Raw genomic sequence first — 24,783 nt, forward strand, 5'->3', positions numbered from 1 at the left:
GTTTACATTTTATTCACCTGTGACCTCCAGAGGAACTGTGTCCTGCTCATCATTAATGCCCACCACTACCTCACACCGATATAGACCAGAGTCGCTAGAGCGTAGCCCAGTCAGAGCAAGACTGGCATTGTAGCGGTTCTTATTATAACCAGGCAGTGTGACACGACCCTGGAAGGCCTTCTTCACCTGAGGAGCAGAGAGTGAGAAAAATAGTGAAAAAAAATGTTTGAGAGAAATAGCTAAATTACAGGTGAGTCAAGCATTTACTAGCGGTAAATATGTTTACTGTACCTTGACCACATTGTCTTTGGCTACCAGGACTGACTGTTCCTTTTGCAGGCCATCAGAGCCTCTTTGGCCCCAAACCTTAGTCCACTTGATTCTGGGCGGCTCATGGAATGAACCAGCACTGGGGCGGAGGGTGAAGAGGCAAGGGAGCAGAACTGTTTTAGAAAGCTCCTCACTTATGGTCTGATGGGTAACCTTCCGCATATTCACCACTGTATCTGCACTGGTTAAGCCTGAGAAGAAGAGAGGAGAGGAGAAATAAATCAGTGCTTTTCATTTGTAAATGAAGTAACAAAATGTTTTGTCTCATTAAGCAGGTTTCTCTTAGTTGCTTCTTTGAGAGTCAAGCATGTGCTTTCCCTCTGAGTTCCGTTACCCCATCAGATCTTTCTTGTAGTAGAGTAGAAGGGAAAAAACACAAGCTCATTGTATCTCTATGATTATTGATTATCCGTCATTGATCCAGCAGACCATTAGCTTGATATCTAACACTGGGAGGCATATATATAAAAGATTTCAAAGGTGCTTTCATGAACCATACATCAAATGTGGATATGAATTATAGGATCAATATTACACACCTCTTTTTGCAGTTTAAGTCACCACCATCCCCACCGTAAAAATACAAATATTTTATCCTAAATGCAGGGACAGGATATTATCAAAATGGATGACTTTAAGAAAAGGTAGTGTGTTGAGCAAAATCCTGCAAAGTTCTGTTATTGATATTTGTTTTCAACCAGTGTAAAACTCTTTTTACAATGATAGAGTTTCTTTAATACACATCATACATTATCTTTATGCTCTAATCCTGTGCCACCTTCACAGAAAAGATATAGGTAGCTCATTTACATTGTAGAGGGAAACAAAACAACACAGTGATGCAGTTTATCACTTCTGAGCTTTATCCACTTCTTTGTTTCTCTTGTGCACAGTGTATGAATGAGGTTTACCTGTAAACGCTTTCCCCTCATCTCACTTTTTTATAGTTCGCTTATCAGTCACTACTTCCTTTCTCTTATTTCTAAGAATGCTGATAAAAAAAATGTTGCTGTCTTATCTAATTTGCCCCAAAGACAATAAACAGCCAAGAAACACATTCATTTTCAATGTACAGCTGATGGGTGGCTTAATGATATTTCTTGCAGCCGTGCCTGGCTGAGCTCCATGACTCCAGGAGGGTTCAATCTTTTGGGCAAGCAATTCTTACATGAAAGGTTCATTGTATCTTTTATTGTATTTTTGTTTGTTTAATTGAAGAGAATTGTTACCTCCAAATCTGAAGTCATGACTGTGAGATGGACAGGTGGGTTAGTGTAGGGCTGCAAGTGATGAGGGTTGTGTAGCAGACTTATGGTGAAGAAAGAGCTGAGCAAGAAAGAAAATCCTTTGATTTATTACTTATGGTCATGAGATTTGGGTAGTGACCAAAAGAATTAGATTGCAGATACATTTAGATGAATTAATTTCCTCCGTAGGCTGGCAGGGAATAGCTTTAGAAATATAGAGCTGCTGCTCCCTTGTGTCAAAGAGAAGCCATGCGATGTGATGCAGGTCTCTAATCAGGATTCCTCCAGGGAAACTTCCCCTGAAGACCTCAGGGTAGACCTGGAACTTCAGGGGTGATATCTATCTGGCCCAGCATGTCTCTGGATTCCCCAAGAAGAACAAGAAACAATTAGGCTGACTAAAGTTTTGTTAGTTGCTGGAAAAATACATATGGAATATCCCGATTAGCTTTCTGCTCTTGTAATTGGTTTTTGTCATTAGCAATTGTTATCATGTATTCATTCTACCAGGGCACCATTGAAAGTGTCCTCGCTGGCTGTTGTGTGGAACCGAGGCTGCACAACCTCCTGCTAGAAGACCGGCTGACCAGAAGACCCGGCAAGTCATAGTGAGTGCAGCCAACAAGATTATTTGTGCCCTCCTGCCCTTCCTCGTGGACATTTTCAACACCCATCTCTTCCACCCTTCACACTCCCTTTTCAGCTTCTTGCCTTTGGGAAGAAGATTTCTAGAGCATCCGGGCTCGCTCTGCTAGACTGATAAACAGCTTCATTCACCAGGATGTTAGAAGACTGAACTCTGTTCACTATCACCCTGCTCTGCCCTCTAACCCTAGACTGTAAAACTATCTCACAAAGTTGCATTTAAATCTTTAATGCTGCTGTCTGTCTTTGGTAAACAAAAGTCCCATACAGAATCCAAGATCCTTCAGGCCACACGAGAACTTAACACGGGGAGCTAAAAAGATAGTGAGACAAAGGCTGAGGAGAAGATGGGACTATTTATACAGATGGGGTAATCAGGGAAGTGGAAACAGCTGAGACACAAGTGTGAGTCACTTGAGTCACTTGTGAGGACAATCAAGACAGAAGAGACAAGTAACTATAAAAATAAAACATGTTAAAGTGTTTCTGAGTGAGACAGAGTTGCCCTTGATGCATCCATCAGAGTGTGAGCGTCTGAATGTTATGCTAAAACTCTTAGCCATAGATAAAAGTGGTTGTATGAATGTGAATGCATTAATAAGGCTTGTACTACTAAAACGATTGGAATAGCAAAGCACTATATAAACACCAGTTTAATTTAAAATGAGGAAAGACACAGAGGGATTAATAAATTCATGAATGTAAACAGTATCTATTGCTAAAAGATAACAAGCATCATAATGGTCAGGAATAATTGAAAATAAAACCTCAGCACTAAACAACAATATACTAAGAATGAAAGAAACCTTAAAGCAAAGAAACAGAGTACCTAAAAATAAATAAGAAACTGAGACTTCAGAAACTCTTAAATCAGCAACTGGGAACAGACCAGGGTCCACAGAAAGTTACTTTATTAATAAAACATGTTTTAAAACTGGCCTGTAGTGTCAGTCAGTCAGAAAATAATTAGAAACACAATTTGACCTGCAGAGAAGTTGAAGATCTATATCAAACAGGTACAGCTGCTGCTAAGAATGAGTGACAAAAGACAAGTAGAGAGAAAAAACAAATAAAGAATTTAGCACAGCCAAGGATTGTGAAACAGACAGTGAGGTGGAGAAAATGAGCCTACCCGATTTCTTTTATTAGTGTCGGTTAATGCTCCATTCCTATTTGTCTGAATCCATGTTAAAGTACTACACGCTATAAGGTCAGCCTGTCCTGCCTGTAATTAAATGGCATATTTCTGGAACAGTGCTTTTCCAGTGATCACAGACGCATCGCTGCGTGAGCTGCTCAACCCCTCCGTCCTTCTCCCATCCTTGTCATTTTTCTCCCCATCTCCTGCCATTCTCTTTTCCCTCTTCGTCCCCTGCAGTACAACCACCTGCCAGCTTTCAGATGAGCTTTTCAACTCACTTTTTCTTATTTTTGTATTTTTATTCCACCTATGTATAAAGATATACTATTTTTTTATTATTATTATTATTGTTTTCAGGACTTGATCCTCCTTAGCCCTTCTGTAAAAATTCACTTATTCCACCATTCTGACTCAACTTTGAATTAGTTGCCTTATCTTTGACAGCCACTGAATGCTTCCAACAGGGGAATATGATGTGCATGTGTGTGTACTTGCAAGTGGAAAAAAAAAATCTTATCTCTTATTTACTATTCATGGAACATCAAGTGCACACTCTCTGCTCTGCACACACAGACACACACACATAACACACAAACCTTGCTGCCACATTTCATCCCTTACTGGATAGTTAATGTGCCTTTGAACACACATAAAAAATGTGCATGATTAGCTGTCATTGCTCATTCCTGTAGCCCTTATCCTGTTGCAGTTGCTCAAGCTAAGAGGATGAGTGCCTCTTCCCTGATAGCTTAACATCAGCCCTCCCATCACATTTTCACCTCCCCACAGACGCATAAACACACATTAATACCCACTTCTCGGCTTCTCCCAGTGACATCGCCTTAGACAAATGCTACTTGTTTAACTCCCTCACCGACAGATCTGTGTTGCTTGGCATGGCAACATCAAACAGTATTTGTGCCCTGAAATGGCCTCTCGTTTTGCACTCGAGAGGCGTTCAGCCCGTCGAGTGAGGTGACCTGTGAAACAAAATGCATGAAGCTTTCAAAGCAGAACGATAAGACAAGAAGGGGAGGTGAGGAATAAGCAAGCAAAGCACTGTGGGTTGTTACCAGTGGCTACGTAGAGAAGACAACTTTTTCTGATTACTGTTTTTTCTCGCCTATGTATTAAAAAAAATGTTTTTTTAGTTAGATGAATGCTCATATTTATTTTCTGGTGGCTCAATCAGTAAATAGCAACAAAAGTTGTTCCTCTTTAGCTTTAAGTGTTGCTGGAGTTCCTGCGTTGTTAGGCTCAATCAATAACAATATTGATTTTATTATCAAAAATATAAAACATATATATGAAACCATACATCTCAGCTGCACAGACACCATGGATACCACTGTTTTGCCAGCATGGCTGTTCCAAATAGCCTCTTGCCATGTAATGAATGCTTGACTTTCTCAGTATTTAATGCTCCCATTGGGGTTTATGTCAGGTGATTTTGTAGAAAGTAAAGTATATTCCCACAACCATGTTTGTTGAGGGTTTATTGGACTGTGATGTCATTCTCTCTTCTATTCATCTAACTTTCTGCTCATCCCATCTCTACCATCCTCCTTTGTCACACCACCCCTCTGCATGTCTTCCTTCACTGCTTCCATAAATCTCCTCTGTGGTCTTCCTCTTTTCCTCCTGCCTGGCAGCTCATGTGGTCACTGTTGGTCTGCTTAGCTGCACAGGGAATGCATCTGATTAAGTTTTTGCAAAGTGTTTTAGAGTGCCACACATTTTAGACACCTTCAGTCAAGGCAAGCTGTGACACTGAGAAAGTCCCTTTTTGCGAATAATAATGAAATGACTTCAGGCACTTTCACTAGTCCTGATTACTAAGCAATGTTTTTATATAATGAGCAGCTCACATCGGCTGAATGTTGACTCAGTGGAAGGTTTAAGTTTATCAAAGCATCAAGGTTACCAGGTGTCCTGTCCATTGGGATGCTTATAATTTCTAATAAATTATTCATATTAATTTTGTCAATAACAGCACAGAAAATACTTGAGCTCTCTGGTATGATAGGAGTAGATGTGCAGGAAATAATTTACTTCTGATTTCTGTTTTACTTGATGGCAGCAACAATATAATTTTGCATTGATAGAAGAACTGGCAGAAGTAATGTAAAAGATACACAACTGACTCAATCGTGACAGAGTCCAGGATGATGAGTTTGGAAGGAGGTAAGGAATGGGAGAGAAACAAACCCAATATCCAAACAAACAGAAAGAAAAGGAAAAAAGAAACAGGGGGTATGTGTAACAGGAAAATTGAAGTGATGTGATGTGGAAAGGGAGTCAAGCGAAGATGATGGAAAAAGTAGACATGCACTGTTATGATTCAGCAGGAGATGTGTAAAGATTGACAAAGTGAGACATTCACGCTCATACACACAAACACAAACACAAACAGAAGCTCACTTAAAGAACACATCTTTCAGAAGAGAGGCTATCAGATTCCACTCCCTGCTGTCACGCTCTTTGCTTTATCCCCCTTGAGGATGTGGCACTCGTCTTTGATTGTCACACACGTGCCCCTCCACCCAACACACATGCCCGGACACACACAAATAGAGTGAAACGCGCTCCCAGAAGACAATCAACCTACAAACTTCCTTGCCTAAAGTGTGCACAGAACAAAAATAGGCAAATTTATTCTTTTAATTGGCCTGTCATTTTCTTGCCAAGTTCCACCTGCGTAAGCGTCATTTGGGTAACAACCCCAATGTTGCCAATAGTGATACAAAGCTTTAAATGTAGCCAACCACGCTTCACAATCAAAATCTCATTCACATTCTCCCGCCCACTCTTCACTCTTTCTGTCCACTTTATTTGGACAAATGCTTATCTTTGTTACATGGCCAGTGCTGCAATTTGCTCAGAGAAATTGAATAAAATAAATTGCCGATTCACTTTTTGAAAAGCCTAAATCACATCTCGAAGGGGACTGGGGGAATTTTGAAAGAAAAAAAAACAAGACAAACAACAACATTGTTCTCTTCCTCCATGGTAATGAATGTAAACAAGCAAGGGCGCCAGTGCCACCTCTATCTGAAATCTGCATTTAGATGGAAATGTTGTCATAGGTATAACCCACACAAGGCTCTTTTGTTTTGTTATCTATCCCTGTTTCATATTTCTCATTGTCATTCTTTTTTCTAAACAAGGCTTGGCTGGCTGTGAGGTGAAAAAAGACAAGAGGAAATCCTGAATGTCAATACAAAGCAGAAAGGTGCTCAAAAAGGGAGCATGTGCTCAGTAAAACTTGTCCACTGGCAACATTGGATAGCAAAACCCAAGGTGCTATGGAGGACTCTTCTAAATGTCACCGGGTGATCTTTTATTGACCTCATCTTGTGTCTTTGCCTGCATGGGTACGAGAAGGGTAAGATGTAACAGGACACATCGTGCAACTCTTCCCGGAAGATCCACTTCCAGCAGCCTGCAGGTAGAGCTTAGATTTTCCCATTTTCTCTGTTGGTTCACAGAGGCATCTGCGTGATCGTCACCACTGACCCATCTGTCTTTCCATTAGAGGTGCTCTCGAATTATTAAAAAGTCGGAGAGCCTTAATGTAGCTGGCACGGAGCGGCACACAGACACAGGGTGGGCGGTAATGGCATTTTCACTGTAATAGGAACACAATTGAGAACATCATTCCTTGTTCTCGTCCTCTCTTTCTTATTCTTCCTCCTTTTCTTTCTTTCCATGGGGCTTGCAATGGGTTTTCCAAAGATAAAGGCAGCATTGTCTTCAATTTGCCAACATCACAGCTGCCAACCTGCCAGTCAAGAGCTCCCGGGACTGATCGAGTATATCCCTCTGCAGTCGTCGCCACTCCACTTCTGCTGCCTGCATGCCAGCTGATTATATGTTTGTGTAAGTGTGTGTGTGTGTGGACAAGTGTGTGCAGGTCATAAATCATGACAGACGAGCTGTCTGACAGAGTCACGCCGCTATTTGTTGATTACTGTGTTAAGAAATGACAGTCGATACAACACATACAACTGCACAGCAGCAGGCTCGGCTTGAATTCTTTTGAGATTTTGCTTTCACCTGGGAGGTGCTACATACAGCGACAGTTCACAGGAAGCGGTTTATATTTATTTAACTGCAATAGGTAAATGCCTTACTAATAATTCATATATGATTATCAGAAACATAATTGTGTAAAAATAAACAGATTTGCAACTGTTGAGTTCCTAAGAAATTTTCTACTGCACTTTTACTCAAGTATTTATTTATGATACAGTTAGATTAGTTCTGATTATTTGTAGACTGTAACAGTTTTGTATGTTTAACTGGCCTCCTGTGCACTTGGTGCTCTGATACCTCACTAAAAAACACAGAACTGGGTTAAATAATCTGCCAGAAATGAAAGTTCTGTGTTCAAAGACATCCGATAAAATGCACTTAATGCACATGACAAGTGTTTTAATGATGCTGTTTATTTTAGATGCACATTACCGCTCTGCATACTCAAATACTGCTCAGTTGTTTAATTAATAATAATCAGATTAAATATTATTTATTAACCATATACTTTGCAAGTTAAAAAAAAAAAACTAACTACAACAACAAAATAAAAAACAGGTACTCCTGTTTAAAGTTAAAAATCATTAGACCTCAAAGTGGACCTCAAAACTGACTATGTAGCTGCTTAGTATGAGGTTATAGTTGCATTTAAATTTTTTCACAAGAAATTATTCAAATTAACACACAAGGAGAAATATTTATATGTATTTTACTGTGGTAAGTTTCTTTGGTAAACGGGGAAAACTAAAGAAAGAGGGTAAAGTCGAACTTTTTAGAGCAAGTGGAAGCTGTAGAAGTTTTGCCTTCTGTGTGAATAAAATACGTCAAGGGCAATGGTGGTAAGTGGGGGTTAGTTTTGTTTTCCTGAGAGCATTTCGTTTGCTGTCTTTATTGTTTTGGGGTTTTCTTTGTTGGTTGTGAAGAAATGCATCCTTTGAAAAAGACCTTGGATGATGCACAAAGACAAATGGAGAGAACAAGATGAATAATATGAAAACGGCGATGGCTGATCCTTAAGCACTGCCACGTTATCGTTTACGAAGAGCACAGTGAACGACGCTGAGGCTGATGCCGCCCTGTCCAAGCCAAGAAACCATAACCATGGCAACAGAGGCGCCACAAGTGCAAAAAAAGTTGGGAAGAAGCTTCTGATTAAAAGCACCCTCACACGCGCGCTCACACATGCATGCACACTTTAACTGTGTGCGTTGTGGGTGGCCTCCTCAAAGAGCAGATCTGATGCTATGTACTGTATGATATAAATTAAATGAAGGGCTGGTTTCCTCATTTTTCCATCGTGTTTGATCAGTGGTGTGTGTTTCACTGCAGTGCAGCTGCACTACCCCTACAGGAAGTACACAGTCTCATCTGCAGGGACGCACACTGTAAATATACAAAGTTACACAAACAGTTGGATCTTCTAAACCAAAGACATTCAAAGACACACTAAGTTTTCTGTGTATGTGTGTGTGTCTGTGTGCATGCACATTCATGTCACCTCTCTAAGCACACCAGATCTGCCAGGCGGACATCATGCAGGGTTTGGAATTAATGTCTTCTTGCTGACATTCTCTCTCATGATATCTTCCACCAAAACATCCCTTCAACTCCCACTTGTTTCCAGGAGTCCTCCTCAGCTTCTTGATGTTTTCTTTCCTATTGTGCTCTCGTCTTTCTTCTCCATCCACTGGGTATTTTGTGCTCTTATTATATACCACCTATGCTTTTCTGCCCAACCGACTTCTTTCTCTCTTAACGCCTGCTCCTCATTTTTCTCAGTTTGGCTTTTCTTCATATAAATCCTAATCCTATTTCAAAGCTAGACTAAAATTAATGAAAAGTAGCCTTTGGAAACAAAACCTTATGTGACAGACAGGAGAATGTACACATGCACTAATTGCAAATTTTCCTGTCTTACTTAATTAACAGCAGCCATATGCAGACATGTATTTTGTTATGTTCCTGATTTGTAAAATGTATCCTCTGCAAAAGGATTTCTTTTTCACAAACGGTTTCTGCCACTTGACACGTCGCACTAATGAGCAGCATTTTGCATTTTAGCTGCTTTATGTCTCTGCCAGAGGTATGTGCTAATGTTACCAGTTGTGCGAAGGAAAAAAGATTTACAGACGGAAGATAGAGCGAATCCACAGTCTTAGCGAAAACAAGACAGAACAGATGAGACAAATCAGGAAAACATTTCTGATATTTAGACTGAACTGATGCTGTGCTATGTAACAGGAATATACAATGTGGCTATACAATAAAGTTAAGATTATGTTCAGTTTGATATACTGGCTGAAATGAATGGCCGAGTGACGTTGCGTCTCAGACATTTATTCCTTCCTCTAAATGTCACCTGTAGAAATCTTTCTACGTGAATCTTAACAGATATTTTATCTGCTTGTAACTAAACGCAGACAGTCGGTGCTTTGTTGAGCAAGTTAGCCTTCTAAATGATCACACTGCAGCGGAAAGCAGAGTTTGCAACAATCAGATCAAGTGAGAAAGAATAACTGTGACTTGTGTTCGAAACTATAATAGTGTTCAAACAGCCAGAGTTTGGATTAAAGATGGATTTATTTTGTGCTGTGAAATTTGCAGGGTGGGAATTTATCTAATGCACGACTATTATAATTAAGCCTTGATAAATTAACACAGTGCTTATTGACCTGGTTAGAGCTAGGCAAGTTTCTGAACAAGAAGCATAATCATAAAAGGCAAAAAACATATATGATCTAAATGTGACCAATCGCTTCTTCAAGGCAACCTTCATATGCAGTTCTGGACTGTTTATAGTGCTGCTGCTATTTTCAGACTGCTCTCTAGGGTCTGGTTTTGAAAAGCTCTAATTTAACAGTCCCATCCTGAACCAGGCATGTGGTCTGAATACAGTTAAAGCCACGTGAGGGTAGGTTTGAGGCGCAGCCTGCAAGAGTACCACTTCTACTAATGTTAATGTACACCAGTACATTAGGAGTGTGAGCGAGATAAAAGACAAAAACAATGTTACCAAACATGGCACCCCAATTGACGCAGCTCAAGGCTCACATGTCTCAAAAGAGGGCACTGTGGAAAAGACGGAATATGGGAATGTGGAGGCATTTTGGCTGTTTAATGTCCAGCGTTGAAAAAGACTATCATACACAGCAAACTGTGTCACTCCACAAATTGTTCTTACCATCTGAACCAGTGCCATCCTCTAGCGCTCGTGCAATGCAGGACTTGACAGTGCCAGACACTCTCTCCCATGCCTTGCCTTACCATGAAAGCAATAGCTCAACTTATTGCACAAGTCACGATGCCAGCAAGCAACAATCAAATCAAACAAATCAATTTAAGCTGGTGATTAAAGTAAATGACCCTCGTTACCAACTCCCTGGGTATTTTGTGATCAGGTATATTCCACCATACCTACTGTAATCTTAAATCATGCCTTAAATCCTTTCTAAATCTGACTACATGCTTTGTCTCCTCCGCCTTCCTAGGTGACAGTTATTAACCCTCTCACTGTAGCTCTCTGTGCCTGAGCTGACTTTTACCAGGCCATGTCAGGCTTCACACTAACTTCCCTGAGGCTGCTGCCATGACTAATTTTGGATCTTCTGAGGCATAATGATACCTTTATCTTGCTTGGCACACTGCCGACATTTTAAAATTCATAAACATGCATATATACAAGTATATCAGCGTTTGTACAGGAGTGCAAGGCAAGCTCACACTATCGCCAACACACAGACAGACACATGTGCAAAAAGCTCGCACCTAATCTGTTCCTTCCCCACCATCTTTCCATTTCAGGGCTGTCAAGCAAAGTGTCACAGGGTGAGCTTTAGTGCCACCCCTCCCAGTAGTCCCCTACCATTGACTATTTCCAGAGCCACTCAAGTGGAAAAAAGCACAAAATACAAGGAGGAAAAAAAGAAAGCGAGAACAGGCGATGTTGATGGCCTCAAAAACTCCTCCAAAACTCCAAAACAGAAGCAGGGAGTGTCTTCTCGCATGACATACACACTCTGAATTGTCACGAGTGTGTTATCAGACTCCTTGGAGATGCTCTGTGTGTGTGCGGGCTACAGTTCTCTGTAAGTTGGCTGCAACTACCTGGCAGATGTAACCTGAGGCTTTCACACAAACAAATACACACAGAGAAAGACAGAAGAGTTGGCTGCATTTTCATCATCTCTCTGCTGTGGAATCGTCACAGAAAGGCCCTGCTGCCAGGACAGTAGATTTTTTTTTCTTGCACAGAAGGCAGAAACAATGCAATACACTGAGCAGACGGTTGGGGAGGCCACTGAGAGCAGTGAGGGGGCGTGCAGTCTGTCCTACATACACACCAGCACATGCAGATACACACAGATACACAGCAGGAGTGTACAAGGAGAGTTTAGAGAGGGCAAATAAGTACTGTGGGTTGTAGATCCTTGTATTGCATACTGTGTCCTTGTAATGGACAGATAACACTACTAAACAGACAGATAAGATAGCAGTTAACCAGATTAGGCGTACAGGCTGACAAGACTTAGAGTTTCATCTTAACTGTATGGATGATTTCTTTTCATACACCCAATTGCATGTTTCTCTGTCACGATGTCCTTTTCTCATCCAAATCAAAGGTTTAGTGAGTCAGTAAAACAAACATTCAAAAGTTTGGATAACTCGCTGACACATAATGAGAGGATTAGGATCGTAAAGTCCAGCTTTTGAGCCCAATCAAAGAAAAGTTTAATGAGCTCTGCAAATTTATATTAGAAATAAATTTCTCAGAGACTTATCAAATCTCAATCAAAATCATTTCAGTCTCTCTAAAATGGCTGAGAGGGTGAAAGCGAGCTTTGGAGATCTCAGATGTGATTTCTGTTGTACTTCTCATCCTTTCAAGCTCCTCTTGAATGAGCTATTGGGGTAATTACGAGCAGATGAAATGAAAGTAAGTGGGCTGGTGGTGAAGGTCTGCCAAGCATTCACATCGTGAGCGCAGCTACAGAATTAGAGGGAAATGGACACACTGACAAAGAAAATGTCAGCACGACCGAGAAGAGCTAATGAGAAATGTAAAGAGATGTGGTTTTTTAATCTCCTTGAAGATAGCTGCGGAGGGCTACTGCTCACAACACGCAATATTTCACAAATTGGCCACATCTAAATGACTATAGCTATTATCCATATTATATTATCCTTAGTTGGCACAGCTAGACATTATCAGCTACTGCTAAGAAACAAAAGATATAAAACTCGGATATAACTTCTGGGTCAGAAAAGTGAGGCAAGAGTGGTCTGTGGTCTGTGTATCAGAGAACCTAAATCTTGTGATTTAATTGTTTATAATTAATCTAATAACTGCACACTGTAGAATCATACACGTAAGAGAAAATTTGTAGAAACTTTAGCTTCTGGGAAGATTTCAGAGACACTGGTTTAATGGCTTTGTGTGCAGATGGTTATCAGAAAGTTCTGTATTACATGAACTCTAGGTCAGACGATGGGGACTGCCCACAGTTTAATGAGGACTCACCCCAGACCGCAGTTTGAAGCAGAAGGAGGGCCAGCAGGAGCTGCGGTCCACAAACAGGCAGTAAGCCCTGCATCCTGCTGCACCTGGAGACAGAGATGAAGAGAGAGGGAGGGAATGTGAGTACACAAAGGAAACTGTAATCAACACACTGCCCTTGTGAAGTTCTTCTAATACACAAGACATGCTTGGATGAGTCATCATTAATAATTCCTTTTCAAGGGATTTTTTCCCCCTGTTGCTCAGTGAAGGCCTTAGGACACACATACAGTAGTTCAGTCTTCAGTTTAATTTGCTGTTTCGTAATGTGGGTGGGATGAAGTCTTCTGAAGCCTTTTCAGACAATGGTGATTAAAGGCTTTTAAAGGCTATGTAATAAATACCTCGACTTGATGTGACCATTGTGCTTAATCCTTTTGAAGTACAATAAAGAAATAGACGATTATCTTTACACTTCACAAATAGCTATTGCTCAGAATTAAATGTACAGGCTGAGATTTACCTTTTATCTTTAAATCTATCCCAATATGTGCTCCTTTCTCAGAATATTTCATGGCATAAATTTTCACCTTATATCCAAGCTCTCAAAAACCATGCCATACCATCTTTGCGCATTAAGCCATCAACCAACTGGCAATAGATGAGATGAAAATTCTGGTAAAAAATATTAACTATATAATGTGCCTAATGGCTTGCTTGATATAGCAAGCTGTTCAAAGGTTTAATGGAGGGGGGAAAAGCAAAAGAGACTTTTTGGGAAAAATGCTGAAGAAGAGGAAGAGATGCTGATGGATTTCAAGAATAAAAATAGATAGATAAGGGTACTAGAGCCAAATCTAACATGATGGACCTCTGGGTTCACTTGTTCCACACTGCCTGCTGAAAACTCTGCTGAATCAAAGCAGGATCGAGTCTGCCACATTCAACAAAAAAAGCTATGCATTTGAGAGGTAGGTTGACAGGAGGTGTCTATGGTATGTCTGTATAAGTTTATCTGGAAAACATTTTTTTAAATAACTAGGGATATTTGTGACTTACACCAATGCTGGCTTAGCTTTCACTTTAAAATTCAAGGAGTATAGGAAAAAAAACATGCGGATAATGACTACCCAATGCCAGTGTACATCACAGGACTGAATATTTTTTCTTTCTTGCCAAGATCTTTGCAACCTTTTGTATTTTTCACCATAGTTGTCCGAGAGTTTACAGAAGCCAACAAGCAAACAAGAGATGGACGACCATACAAACAAGGCTGAAGTAACACTATTATCTGAGCATTTATTTATGTATATGTGACTATAACATAATGTCTTTAAGTCACAAAAGCCAGGGGATGGAGACCAAATGAGGTAAGTCGGCCTCCTGCTGTTGGGTCCCGGGTGTAAATAATGAGTATGGCATCTCTGGAGACATGGCAGGCCGAGCGGAGCCTGAGGGCAGGAGAGGAGCTGGGTGGGAGGGATGGAGGAGGATTTAGTGGCTGGTCGCAGAGATGCAGGACATAGATAACCAGTGTCAGTTACGGCAGCGCTGGTCTCTCTGACTCAATCTTAACGTTACAGCCAAGGACAAAAACACTGACCTCATACCAAATACATATGCTCTGCAACAGCTCAATGTCCACGGTGGCAGCACACGTCAAAGCAGCAAGTTTGCAAAAAGAACATTTTTGAAGCTGAACCTTTGTAAAATCCTGCTTAATAGCAAATGGTTAAGGCAAATAAATGCAGCTATTTTACAAAACTCTCTGAAAGTAATTATTAAAAGCCTGTAATGCAGCCTTAATTATGTGCAGGACCGGCATGACATCACAATACAAGTTCAATTTAACTGAACTGATCTGTTTTTTCTTCTTCTTTATTTTTTTTAGAAACGCTAGATCAGTATCAGGTATTTAATTTCAACTTTCATGAGAATATACACAGAAGACTCTGCAAGTCCAAACAGCATGTATTAAAAGTCTATCTTAATTGCTATTTTGGCTCAGTGCCGTATTTTCTAACATTCTGAACTTTTTTAATTAATTCTAAAATAAAAGCATATTGTTTTCAAAATTGCTTAAGCAATTACACAGTCACAGTTTAAGCTTCTGCCACAGCAGGTCATCTGCCTCCATCTCACCCTATCTATTGCATCCTCTTCATGTATACTGAGCCACATCTTCCTCCAGTGCATTCATGAATCTTCCTTTCCACCTCTGTTCCTTCTGTCTTGCAGCTCCATATTCATCATAGTTTGATATTGTGCTTTATTTTCCTTCACTGGTTGCTAGGTTTGACTCTTTCTTGTGTCTTTCCCTCCTCAGTTTATCAAAGCTGTTAATCATTAGCAGCTACTCATGTGCACTCTCCGGTCACAGTTTTGTTTACTGTGACCAACCAATTTCATCGCTTCCTTTTATTTTACCCAACCATCATCTCTACATTTAGTCTACTATCCATCGTTCCTTCACTTTTTTCATGGTGTTTGCTTTTCATTCCCTTTGCATTTTAAATTTAAGGCCTCCACAAAGCTATAGTAAATACAACATTTTATCTTAGTATGCCCTTTTCTGCAAATTGTACAGGGAGTGCAGAATTATTAGGCAAATGAGTATTTTGTCCACACCGTCCTCTGCATGCATGTTTTCTTACTCCAAGCTGTATAGGCTCGAAAGCCTACTACCAATTAAGCATATTAGGTGATGTGCATCTCTGTAATGAGAAGGGGTGTGGTCTAATGACATCAACACCGTATATCAGGTGTGCATAATTATTAGGCAACGTCCTTTCCTTTGGCAAAATGGGTCAAAAGAAGGACTTGACAGGCTCAGAAAAGTCAAAAATAGTGAGATATCTTGCAGAGGGATGCAGCAGTCTCAAAATTGCAAAGCTTCTGAAGCGTGATCATCGAACAATCAAGCGTTTCATTCAAAATAGTCAACAGGGTCGCAAGAAGTGTGTGGAAAAACCAAGGCGCAAAATAACTGCCCATGAACTGAGAAAAGTCAAGCGTGCAGTTGCCAAGATGCCACTTGCCACCAGTTTGGCCATATTTCAGAGCTGCAACATCACTGGAGTGCCCAAAAGCACAAGGTGTGCAATACTCAGAGACATGGCCAAGGTAAGAAAGGCTGAAAGACGACCACCACTGAACAAGACACACAAGCTGAAACGTCAAGACTGGGCCAAGAAATATCTCAAGACTGGTTTTTCTAAGGTTTTATGGACTGATGAAATGAGAGTGAGTCTTGATGGGCCAGATGGATGGGCCCGTGGCTGGATTGGTAAAGGGCAGAGAGCTCCAGTCCGACTCAGACGCCAGCAAGGTGGAGGTGGAGTACTGGTTTGGGCTGGTATCATCAAAGATGAGCTTGTGGGGCCTTTTCGGGTTGAGGATGGAGTCAAGCTCAACTCCCAGTCCTACTGCCAGTTTCTGGAAGACACCTTCTTCAAGCAGTGGTACAGGAAGAAGTCTGCATCCTTCAAGAAAAACATGATTTTCATGCAGGACAATGCTCCATCACACGCGTCCAAGTACTCCACAGCGTGGCTGGCAAGAAAGGGTATAAAAGAAGAAAAACTAATGACATGGCCTCCTTGTTCACCTGATCTGAACCCCATTGAGAACCTGTGATCCATCATCAAATGTGAGATTTACAAAGAGGGAAAACAGTACACCTCTCTGAACAGTGTCTGGGAGGCTGTGGTTGCTGCTGCACGCAATGTTGATGGTGAACAGATCAAAACACTGACAGAATCCATGGATGGCAGGCTTTTGAGTGTCCTTGCAAAGAAAGGTGGCTATATTGGTCGCTGATTTGTTTTTGTTTTGTTTTTGAATGTCAGAAATGTATATTTGTGAATGTGGAGATGTTATATTTGTTTCATAGGTAAAAATAAATCATTGAAATGGGTATATATTTGTTTTTTGTTAAGTTGCCTAATAATTATGCACAGTAATAGTCACCTGCACACACAGATATCCCCCTAAAATAGCTAAAACTAAAAACAAACTAAAAACTACTTCCAAAAACATTCAGCTTTGATATTAATGAGTTTTGTGGGTTCATTGAGAACATGGTTGTTGTTCAATAATAAAATTATTCCTCAAAAATACAACTTGCCTAATAATTCTGCACTCCCTGTATATTAAAGCTCTTCCAGGACAACGGTAATGTTTTGCGTTGGTACGTCACACCTCTCTATCGACCTCTGTGCCCTCCTTTCTCCTCCTCTCTCCTCTTTTGTGATGCAAGGTTATCTCTTGTAAATCCACAATAGGACTCTGGCTGTTACAAGGATTCTAGGACAATGTTGTATAAGTGAGAGCGGTTTTCTACATCTGTATTCTAAGTGCTTTCTACAAAGTATGTTCCAGACAACATGCTGAGACTGTCCTTTCAAAACATCAGCTCACTTGAGTCAGACCTGACATTAAACTCCCACATCGAGTCTAAATTCAGCAGCGTAAATTCGCCATCAGGAGTTTGGAGGATGCAGGAAAAATATTCTGATCCATGTGAATTTGGCTCCATTCTTGGCTCCACATTTATATATTGAACTCAAGCAAATTCCAGTCAGAATCAGGGCTGTTTAATTACTAAATAGGTGCAGCAGAGTTCACTATGTATGGAGCCTGAATATTAGCTGGTCTGATAGTTAAATATTAAAGACGTTCTGCTCCACTCTTCATTTTTGATGAACTATAATACTGCAACATAATATACCATTTAACTGGCTCTGCCTCACAAGAATCATACCATACATGTTGATGTAGATTTTTGATCAGCTTAGGTCTTTTATCTTGTACCAATTTTCTGATCCTACCAGTAGCACGTGCTTTTTAAGTATCAGCTGTGGATGGACTCTTCAGTATGCTTACCACTGACATCAGAGTAGGCAAACCATATAAGATCTGGTATTTAAGTCTACTTTTATTCTACTTCTACTTCTTTACTATTCTACTTCTTTTATTTAAGTCTCTATTTAAGTCACTGCTAACTGACTAGAAATGAGAATCAGTTAACTATCCTGTGCAGCTGACATTAAGCTCCATTGTGCAGTAAATTGTAAGGATGTGCCAACATATTGTCGAAACATTCATAAAGGAAGATATCCACTTTGTTGACACCAACTGAAAAATAAGATTACAATTGCTGTGTCACATCATTTTGTGCTGAGTACATGTTAAGAGATGCTGAGAAACTGAAAGACTAAAAGAGTTCAGCTACTTTTAATATTATTTTTTCCCAGCAAAAAAGGAGAATAAATGACAACAAGTCAATGAAGGTTTATTTTTTGAACTATGTGACTTGAATATGTTATATGAGATCACAGACAGGAAGTAATAAATCTAGCATAAGAACCTACAAATACTACCTTTACCGCCCAGCCCCTCATCTATACAGCCTCAAAGCTGACGCTTCACTTATCTAGGTCCCCTATAATATAAGTGTGAAGTGGATCGGGTGAATAGCTAATGAGATATGCAAAGAAAATAAAGGCAGAAAAACATACAGAGATTCCTTGATTTATTAATGCTATTAGAAAGTCTTCCAACCGAAGCTGACTAATCGCAACTGAAAGTCAGTATGATCTCTCCTGCTGTGTGGTAATATCAGCAGGAAAGATTCAGCCAGATCTCAGCATGTCAGAGATGTGCCCTGTTCCCCACCATGCCTGTCACAGATACTGTAGATAAGACAGACAGCTAGATGGTTACAGACAGACGGACAAAAATACAGAGACATCCTGAAAGAAAGATACAGAGCCAAGCTGTCGCATTTTCCTTTCAGTTCCAAAGACCTTGGTCCAACCTCAGCCGTTCATGGATGATGACTTGCTCAATCCATCTGTCGTTCCATCTTAATCTCACCTTCTACCTTTTTCTGTCTATCTATATTTGGATAAAATTAGCTGCCAGTCTACGTCTGCCACCATCTTTACCCGTGGCTCAAAGAAGTCTTTTTTTGTGTGTGTTTTTCTCACACACAAGTTTGATCTTGCTTCATTTATTTGCTTTTCTCAAATGGTCGCAACACTCTTTCCTCGCCATGCTGCATTATTAAGGAGGCACATTAATCACTCGGGCTTCCTGTCACTCCATCGCCACACACTTCTGTTGTCCCCGCAGCACACATGCACACACATTCACGCACACATTAATGCTGGTTTCACAGGGGGAGTTAGTCCCATCAGTGTCTGTGTATAAGTCCCTTAGAGTGAAAAATGAGGCTACCCTTCGAGTGACAAAGGGCTGTTTTCCTTCCAGGAGGATATTACCAAGGTTTTAGCAAGCAACCTGTCACGCTGTGTCATACATAAATGGCTTTAGCACTTCACATTTTCTGCACAAAAGGGGACTGTTCTGTGTTTGCACCTGTCTTGAAGCATGTGTTATCCTTGGGTGGGTTTCTTTTGTTGCTGGCGAGCTACAGCATGAAACACCTAAATAAAAACAATGGCTGAGTGGGTGGCTATATTCCAGCTTATAAAACCTGTATGAGGCAAAACAGCAGGACACTACGGCTGTTCAGACAAAAAAAAGAATGAAAGAAAAAAGGAACATACTGTGTGCTGGAAGAGAATAAGTTGTACAGCTGACAATTGAGATGACTCATTGATAACTCCTCAATTACCATCCAAATTGAGAGAGGAAGAAAAATGGGCAGGTAGCTGAAATAAAAGCGAAAGGAAGTGAGGTAAACAAAGTGTGAAAAGGCACAGAGAAACAAAAACGGTACTGAGAAAGCCAAGGCTTATTTCAGCCCAACTCAAATGCCAAGCCTGAGTGGATGAGAGGGGAACTTGAATCTTAAGCAGCCATAAATTTCCCCTGATGCTTTGCTATGCCTGCACTCTCTGTATATGCTTGGAAGGGAACAGAAGCTCATAGACCAGGGTGAGGGAATATGGCAAGACTCCCAAAACGCAAAAGTTGCCATGAGATTAAGAAACCACCATATGGGCTTAGACACACAGGTTAACTCAGAGACAGGTTTATTCCATGTCTCTCTCACACACACACACATGCACGTATGCATGCCAACATTGCAAATACAGGCAATAAAATTTTCCTTAGAACCTGAAAGTCTGAAGAAGGCACTGTTTATGAGGGAGGAGAACTGATCTGCATTAAAATGAAGCCTGGAATATTATGAACACTGAATAAGTAATGTTTAAAATACCTATGGGAATGTGGATATACCTGTGTGCTAAGAGTGTGAATGAAGTGTGGATGACATGAACAGATGCTTGCTCGCACGCACTCGGATGCAGACATGCACTTGATATAAACTCATTAGTGCATACACCTGTGCATACATCTCAACTCAGGACACACTTGAATGCTTTTTGTAGATAATTTGTGGCTTTTTTTTTAAACAAAGAGTTTCATGCTTTTGTTTTTCTTATTGTTCGCTTTTCTTTTGATATTGCAAGTGAGGCATTTTATTTTACAAAGAACTCTGTAATTGTTATATTTAAAGGTCCCACACGAATGCAGATTATTTTTTAATAGGCTCTGTAGGACATGAATGAGGAGCTCCTCGTACTCACATGAAAAGGTGCAGTTAATCAGGAGTTGGGACAAGAGGGACAGAGGGATAAAAGCCATGAAGGAAGAGGGAATAAAAAGCAAGGATGAGACTGCGCTTCCTCCACCATTGTGTGCCTCAGAGCTGAAAAGTGCTGTCAATTACTGTGTTTTGCTGCACAAAACTGCGTGTGCACACTTATCCAAACCCAGACAGGTGTTTTTATCAAGTCCATTTGTCTGTCTGAATGTTTGCATTTAGATGCTTTTCTGCTGCGATTCCTCAAATTTTCAATAAACACGAAGGTCTGAGTGGCAAAGGACAGGTTAAAAAAAAGAGAAACAGCTTCTATGCTATAGAAAGCAGGGCTGACACTGCTGAGCACCCTGATGGTGCCGAGTGGGAATAGGCTTCAGGGCTGCCCAGAACCATACAGAAAGCCATTACTTACAGCTGAAAGCCACCCTGGTCTCCCTCATTCATACAGCGCACCCACACACAAGCCACCACAACCTGAGCTCCTGTTAAAGAGTCAGCTGGAAGTGGAATATCTCCCATTACTTTCTCTAAAACATATTACCTTGCTCTCTGTGGCCAGAAAAGGCGAGCTCATCCTACATGTGAATAAAAAAGGGCAAGAGTGAACGATAGAAAGAGAAAGGTAACGAACAGAGAGAGAGAGGAACAGAGTGAGAGATTCTCCTGAAAAATGAGGTGACAGAAAGCTTTTTATGTGCGGGAAGGGTGGCCAGGCAATTTTCAAATGTCTGAGGCTTCTCATTGGCCGGCCTGCAAAGCCACTTTATATGGTGGCAAATGTTAAACTTGTTCTGGTGACATCAAGGTCCCCTTGGCCGCCTACTTGTCTTCGCCTGGAATAGTAAATGTAGCTTGAGGCAGGGTACAGGAAAGAAATAGTTTCAACACCTTGAACACGAGAGGCAAAGTTGCATCAGCCATCAGGGCTCATTTAGACAATCTATCTATCTATGTATATAAACCATCCTCCTCTCAATATAGCTACTAAACACAGGCTCAAACATATTTTGTATACCACTGTACATGGCGGTGCTGAAAGGATGTTATCAGTTTATTACAGCAGGTCTTGGAGAAGGACATACTTCTCTGGGAAAGCTGCCAAGATTTTTCCTCTCTTTACCTCTTTCACTCTCTTATTCTCTCTTTTCTACATTGTTTCTTCTCTGTCATCTGACTCCAGCTCGTACGTCTTTGTGTTTCCTCTCTCAATTTGTCCCTTTTTTGGTCTGTTTTCAGGATCCAGGGACGAATGGGATACAGTAAATCCAGGATGTTGACTGCAGATTGTAAAGACTCCTCAGTTAATCAATGTCAGCTGAGCAGCGGCACTAAATCATGCTGAGGCAAAGGCCAAGGAGCTGGTCAGTAAACCAGCACTATCAACTGTGCACCAGATTCTCCCATTAGAATAAATAGAGCAGCAGTCTACAGATCAGTGCGATCATACATTATGTACAGTAGCATGAGTTGACTCGAGTTTTGCTTTTCAACCACCACACCACAGGCATGATGGGTTACAGAAGGGTGGCTGGTGTATTCTCCTCTATTTTTAGTATTGTGAGATGATGTAATGCTATCAAATCTGTAAAAGTATGCAATGCATATGAAGAGTTGTGGAGCAAAATTAGCTGTACTGAGAATAAATTAGATCATTTTAGATGTGATTTTCTCATCTGATCAATATTCATATCAATACTCTGATAATTATTCCTGTGATACACATTTATTAAAGTTTAGGATTTTAATGAACTAAACCCAGTACTGCCATCACAGTTGTTTCAGTTGTCTATGATGGATGAGTTTGAATACTCCATCCTTCCTCCCTTGGTGATACACATGCTCCTTCTCCTTCCTTCATTCCTCCACCTCCCTCATCATGCAAGTCAGCCACACAGAGAGAGCAGACTAATTAACAGAGGGATGAGAGCTGCCTGTTGTTTAGGGACTTATCTAATTGTCCCTTGTATTTTCAAAAGGAAGCTGAGAAGCCATTCTGGGAGGGTTGACCAAAATAAGAGAAATATTTATATAGAAACACCCCAGTATGACACAAAATCGGTGTACGTGTGTGTGTGTACGCGAGATCCATATAATCCACTTTTATATTTTTCATTAAACCATATCACAATTAACACACTGAGAAGACTATGCATAGGTGGTCTCTCTCTCTCTCTCTCTCTCTCTCTCTCGCACGCACACACACACACACACACACACACACACACACACACACACACACACACACACACAGAAGCATGCACAAGCCCTGTGGCAGGGGTAAATTGCTGCTTTGATGTGCAATTAAATCAGTCTACATCTCATCACGATTGCTGCAACTGCCAGACACAGACATCCATCTGAAACACACATACACACAAACTTAACCGTGAAGTCACCAGGATGCAGATGGACAGATGGTGTGTTTGTATCATGTTCACAGGGGTTGGATGTTTGTGTGTATGGCTCAGCTAACACTGCAGCCCCCTGAGCGGGAACTGGACTGGACTGTGACCTTTGGTGTCACAGTTTCTGGCTGACTGACGGTCAAACCATAGACGTTATAAGAGAGAGAGAGAGAAAAACACATCACTGACAGAACTGAATCTATGGGATAACAGCAATAGCAGTTATTATAATTAGATTTTTTAGGATAAGCTAGTCAGACTTTTTAAGAGCTTTTTCTTTTTTTTAAGATCCTACACGAGCAAATATAAATTTTTTAATTCACAATAATATTTTGTAGTAAGTTAAAGATCATCTCTCATTTAAATAATTGAAAATTGCTCTGCTATTAGAAAGAAGGTATACGTAATTAACTGAAAACGAGCTGCTGTGCACCCACTTTTAGACAGATTTATATACAAAACAGTGTAAGTAACAATAATGTAAGTATCTGACATTTGTTTTTTCTCCAGCTTATTTATTAACTAATCTCTTCCCATGTCTTGTTACTTTCGTCTCTTTGCTTTGTGTTCCTTCTGTTCCAGAGTCTGTCATGTTTCCATGTCTCTGTCTAGTCTGCGTCTTTGTGAATGCCTTGTGCTTCCTGTTTTACTTTGACAGTCTGTGTCCTATGTTAGTGTATTCTGCTTTGTTTCCTTTGTCTCGTTATGTCAGATTAGCCCCAGCTGTGCTTTCCTCCTGTTTTCCATTCCCTCGTTACTCACTGGTATATTTTAGCCCTGTGTTTTCCTCTCTCCGTTGTCATGTTGTACTCTCACTATGCTGTATTTCCCCCCTCCGTGTTCTTAGTTAATTCCTAGTTCTCAGTTCCTGGTTTATTTCCTAGTGTTTGAGTTTCTTGATTCCAGTTTCTAGTTTAGTTTTGTACTTGACGTGAAGTTTTTCCAGCAATAAAGTTGCCGTTTTGAGTTTATTCCTTCGTCTTGAGTCTTGCATTTGGGTCCACATCCTGCCTGCCACACATCGTCACCTTGACATTGGTGTACAGTGGGCTCTGAGCTGGATATCTATAGCTTTAGCCATTTCTCCTCTTTAAGCCTTTTAAAATGTGATTTAAGTGTCTGATTAGGTTTCTTGTTAAGAATGTTTTCATGGCTACCTTTGTGTCTTTGCCCACAGTGAAAAGCTTCCACACTGATGACCTTTTAATACGTAGCTGTGATTGCATATGCAACTATTTGCTTGGTTTGCACATGGCTAAAACGTATGATGCAGACTTGCCAGTCATGGTTAAGAACACTGAAAATTGGCCAATTCTGGTCCCCGCCCAGTTGAAGAGTGCAGCTCTACTTTTAGAGCGTGAGCGTTAGCATCATTCTTTGCTAATCCAGAAGATAACATTATTTGGTCTGACAGTGTAGCAGATATACAAGGGCTTTGTAAAATATTAAAATATAAATATTCTTCTTCCTGAGTTGGACACTGAGTGTTTGTGACAGAAAATTTGAATTTAAGCCATACCTTTGATGTTATGGCATCACTAGAGGAAGTCGGGCATTGAGAAAGTATGCCACATGAGAAATGGAAAACAGAAAATATCATGGCAGGACTGACGACAAACTGAAACTATTAAAACACTACATTCAGGCAAAAACAAGGACGTGAAGCTAATGAGCTGCAAAAAAAGATAAAAAAGATTGTGTGTTTAAGAATACACCCACCATTTGTGAATGATTAATGAGTAATGTCTGTGACTGCTGAATGAAACAGCATACCGATGATCCAATTTAATCTTTTTGTGGTGCTTCTTAAAATAAAATGCAATAAAGTGGGTTTTGTTCATCATTAGTTTTAAGAGTTTGCAGTAAAATCTGCACTAAAAATACATCCACATTCTACAACTCTGTTCTAA

The 24,783-nt window shown here is 40.4% G+C and overlaps 1 protein-coding gene across 3 annotated transcripts in view; it reads right to left on the reverse strand.

The window, feature by feature from the left end:
• Positions 1-24,783, reverse strand: part of ncanb (neurocan b) — a 175,232-nt gene that overhangs the window by 122,220 nt on the left and 28,229 nt on the right. For all 3 annotated transcript variants that reach the window (XM_084921781.1, XM_084921783.1, XM_084921782.1), the window contains 3 exons: positions 12,917-12,999; positions 292-521; positions 18-186 (listed from right to left, as the gene is read on the reverse strand). In XM_084921781.1, coding sequence (XP_084777907.1) covers positions 18-186; positions 292-521; positions 12,917-12,989 — 472 coding nt within the window. In that variant the 5' untranslated portion in view covers positions 12,990-12,999. The remainder of the gene's footprint in view (positions 1-17; positions 187-291; positions 522-12,916; positions 13,000-24,783) is intronic.

This window comes from Perissodus microlepis, chromosome 23 (genome assembly GCF_051167445.1).
Source record: "Perissodus microlepis isolate ML-2025 ecotype Zambia chromosome 23, ASM5116744v1, whole genome shotgun sequence".
Classification (NCBI taxonomy): domain Eukaryota; kingdom Metazoa; phylum Chordata; class Actinopteri; order Cichliformes; family Cichlidae; genus Perissodus; species Perissodus microlepis.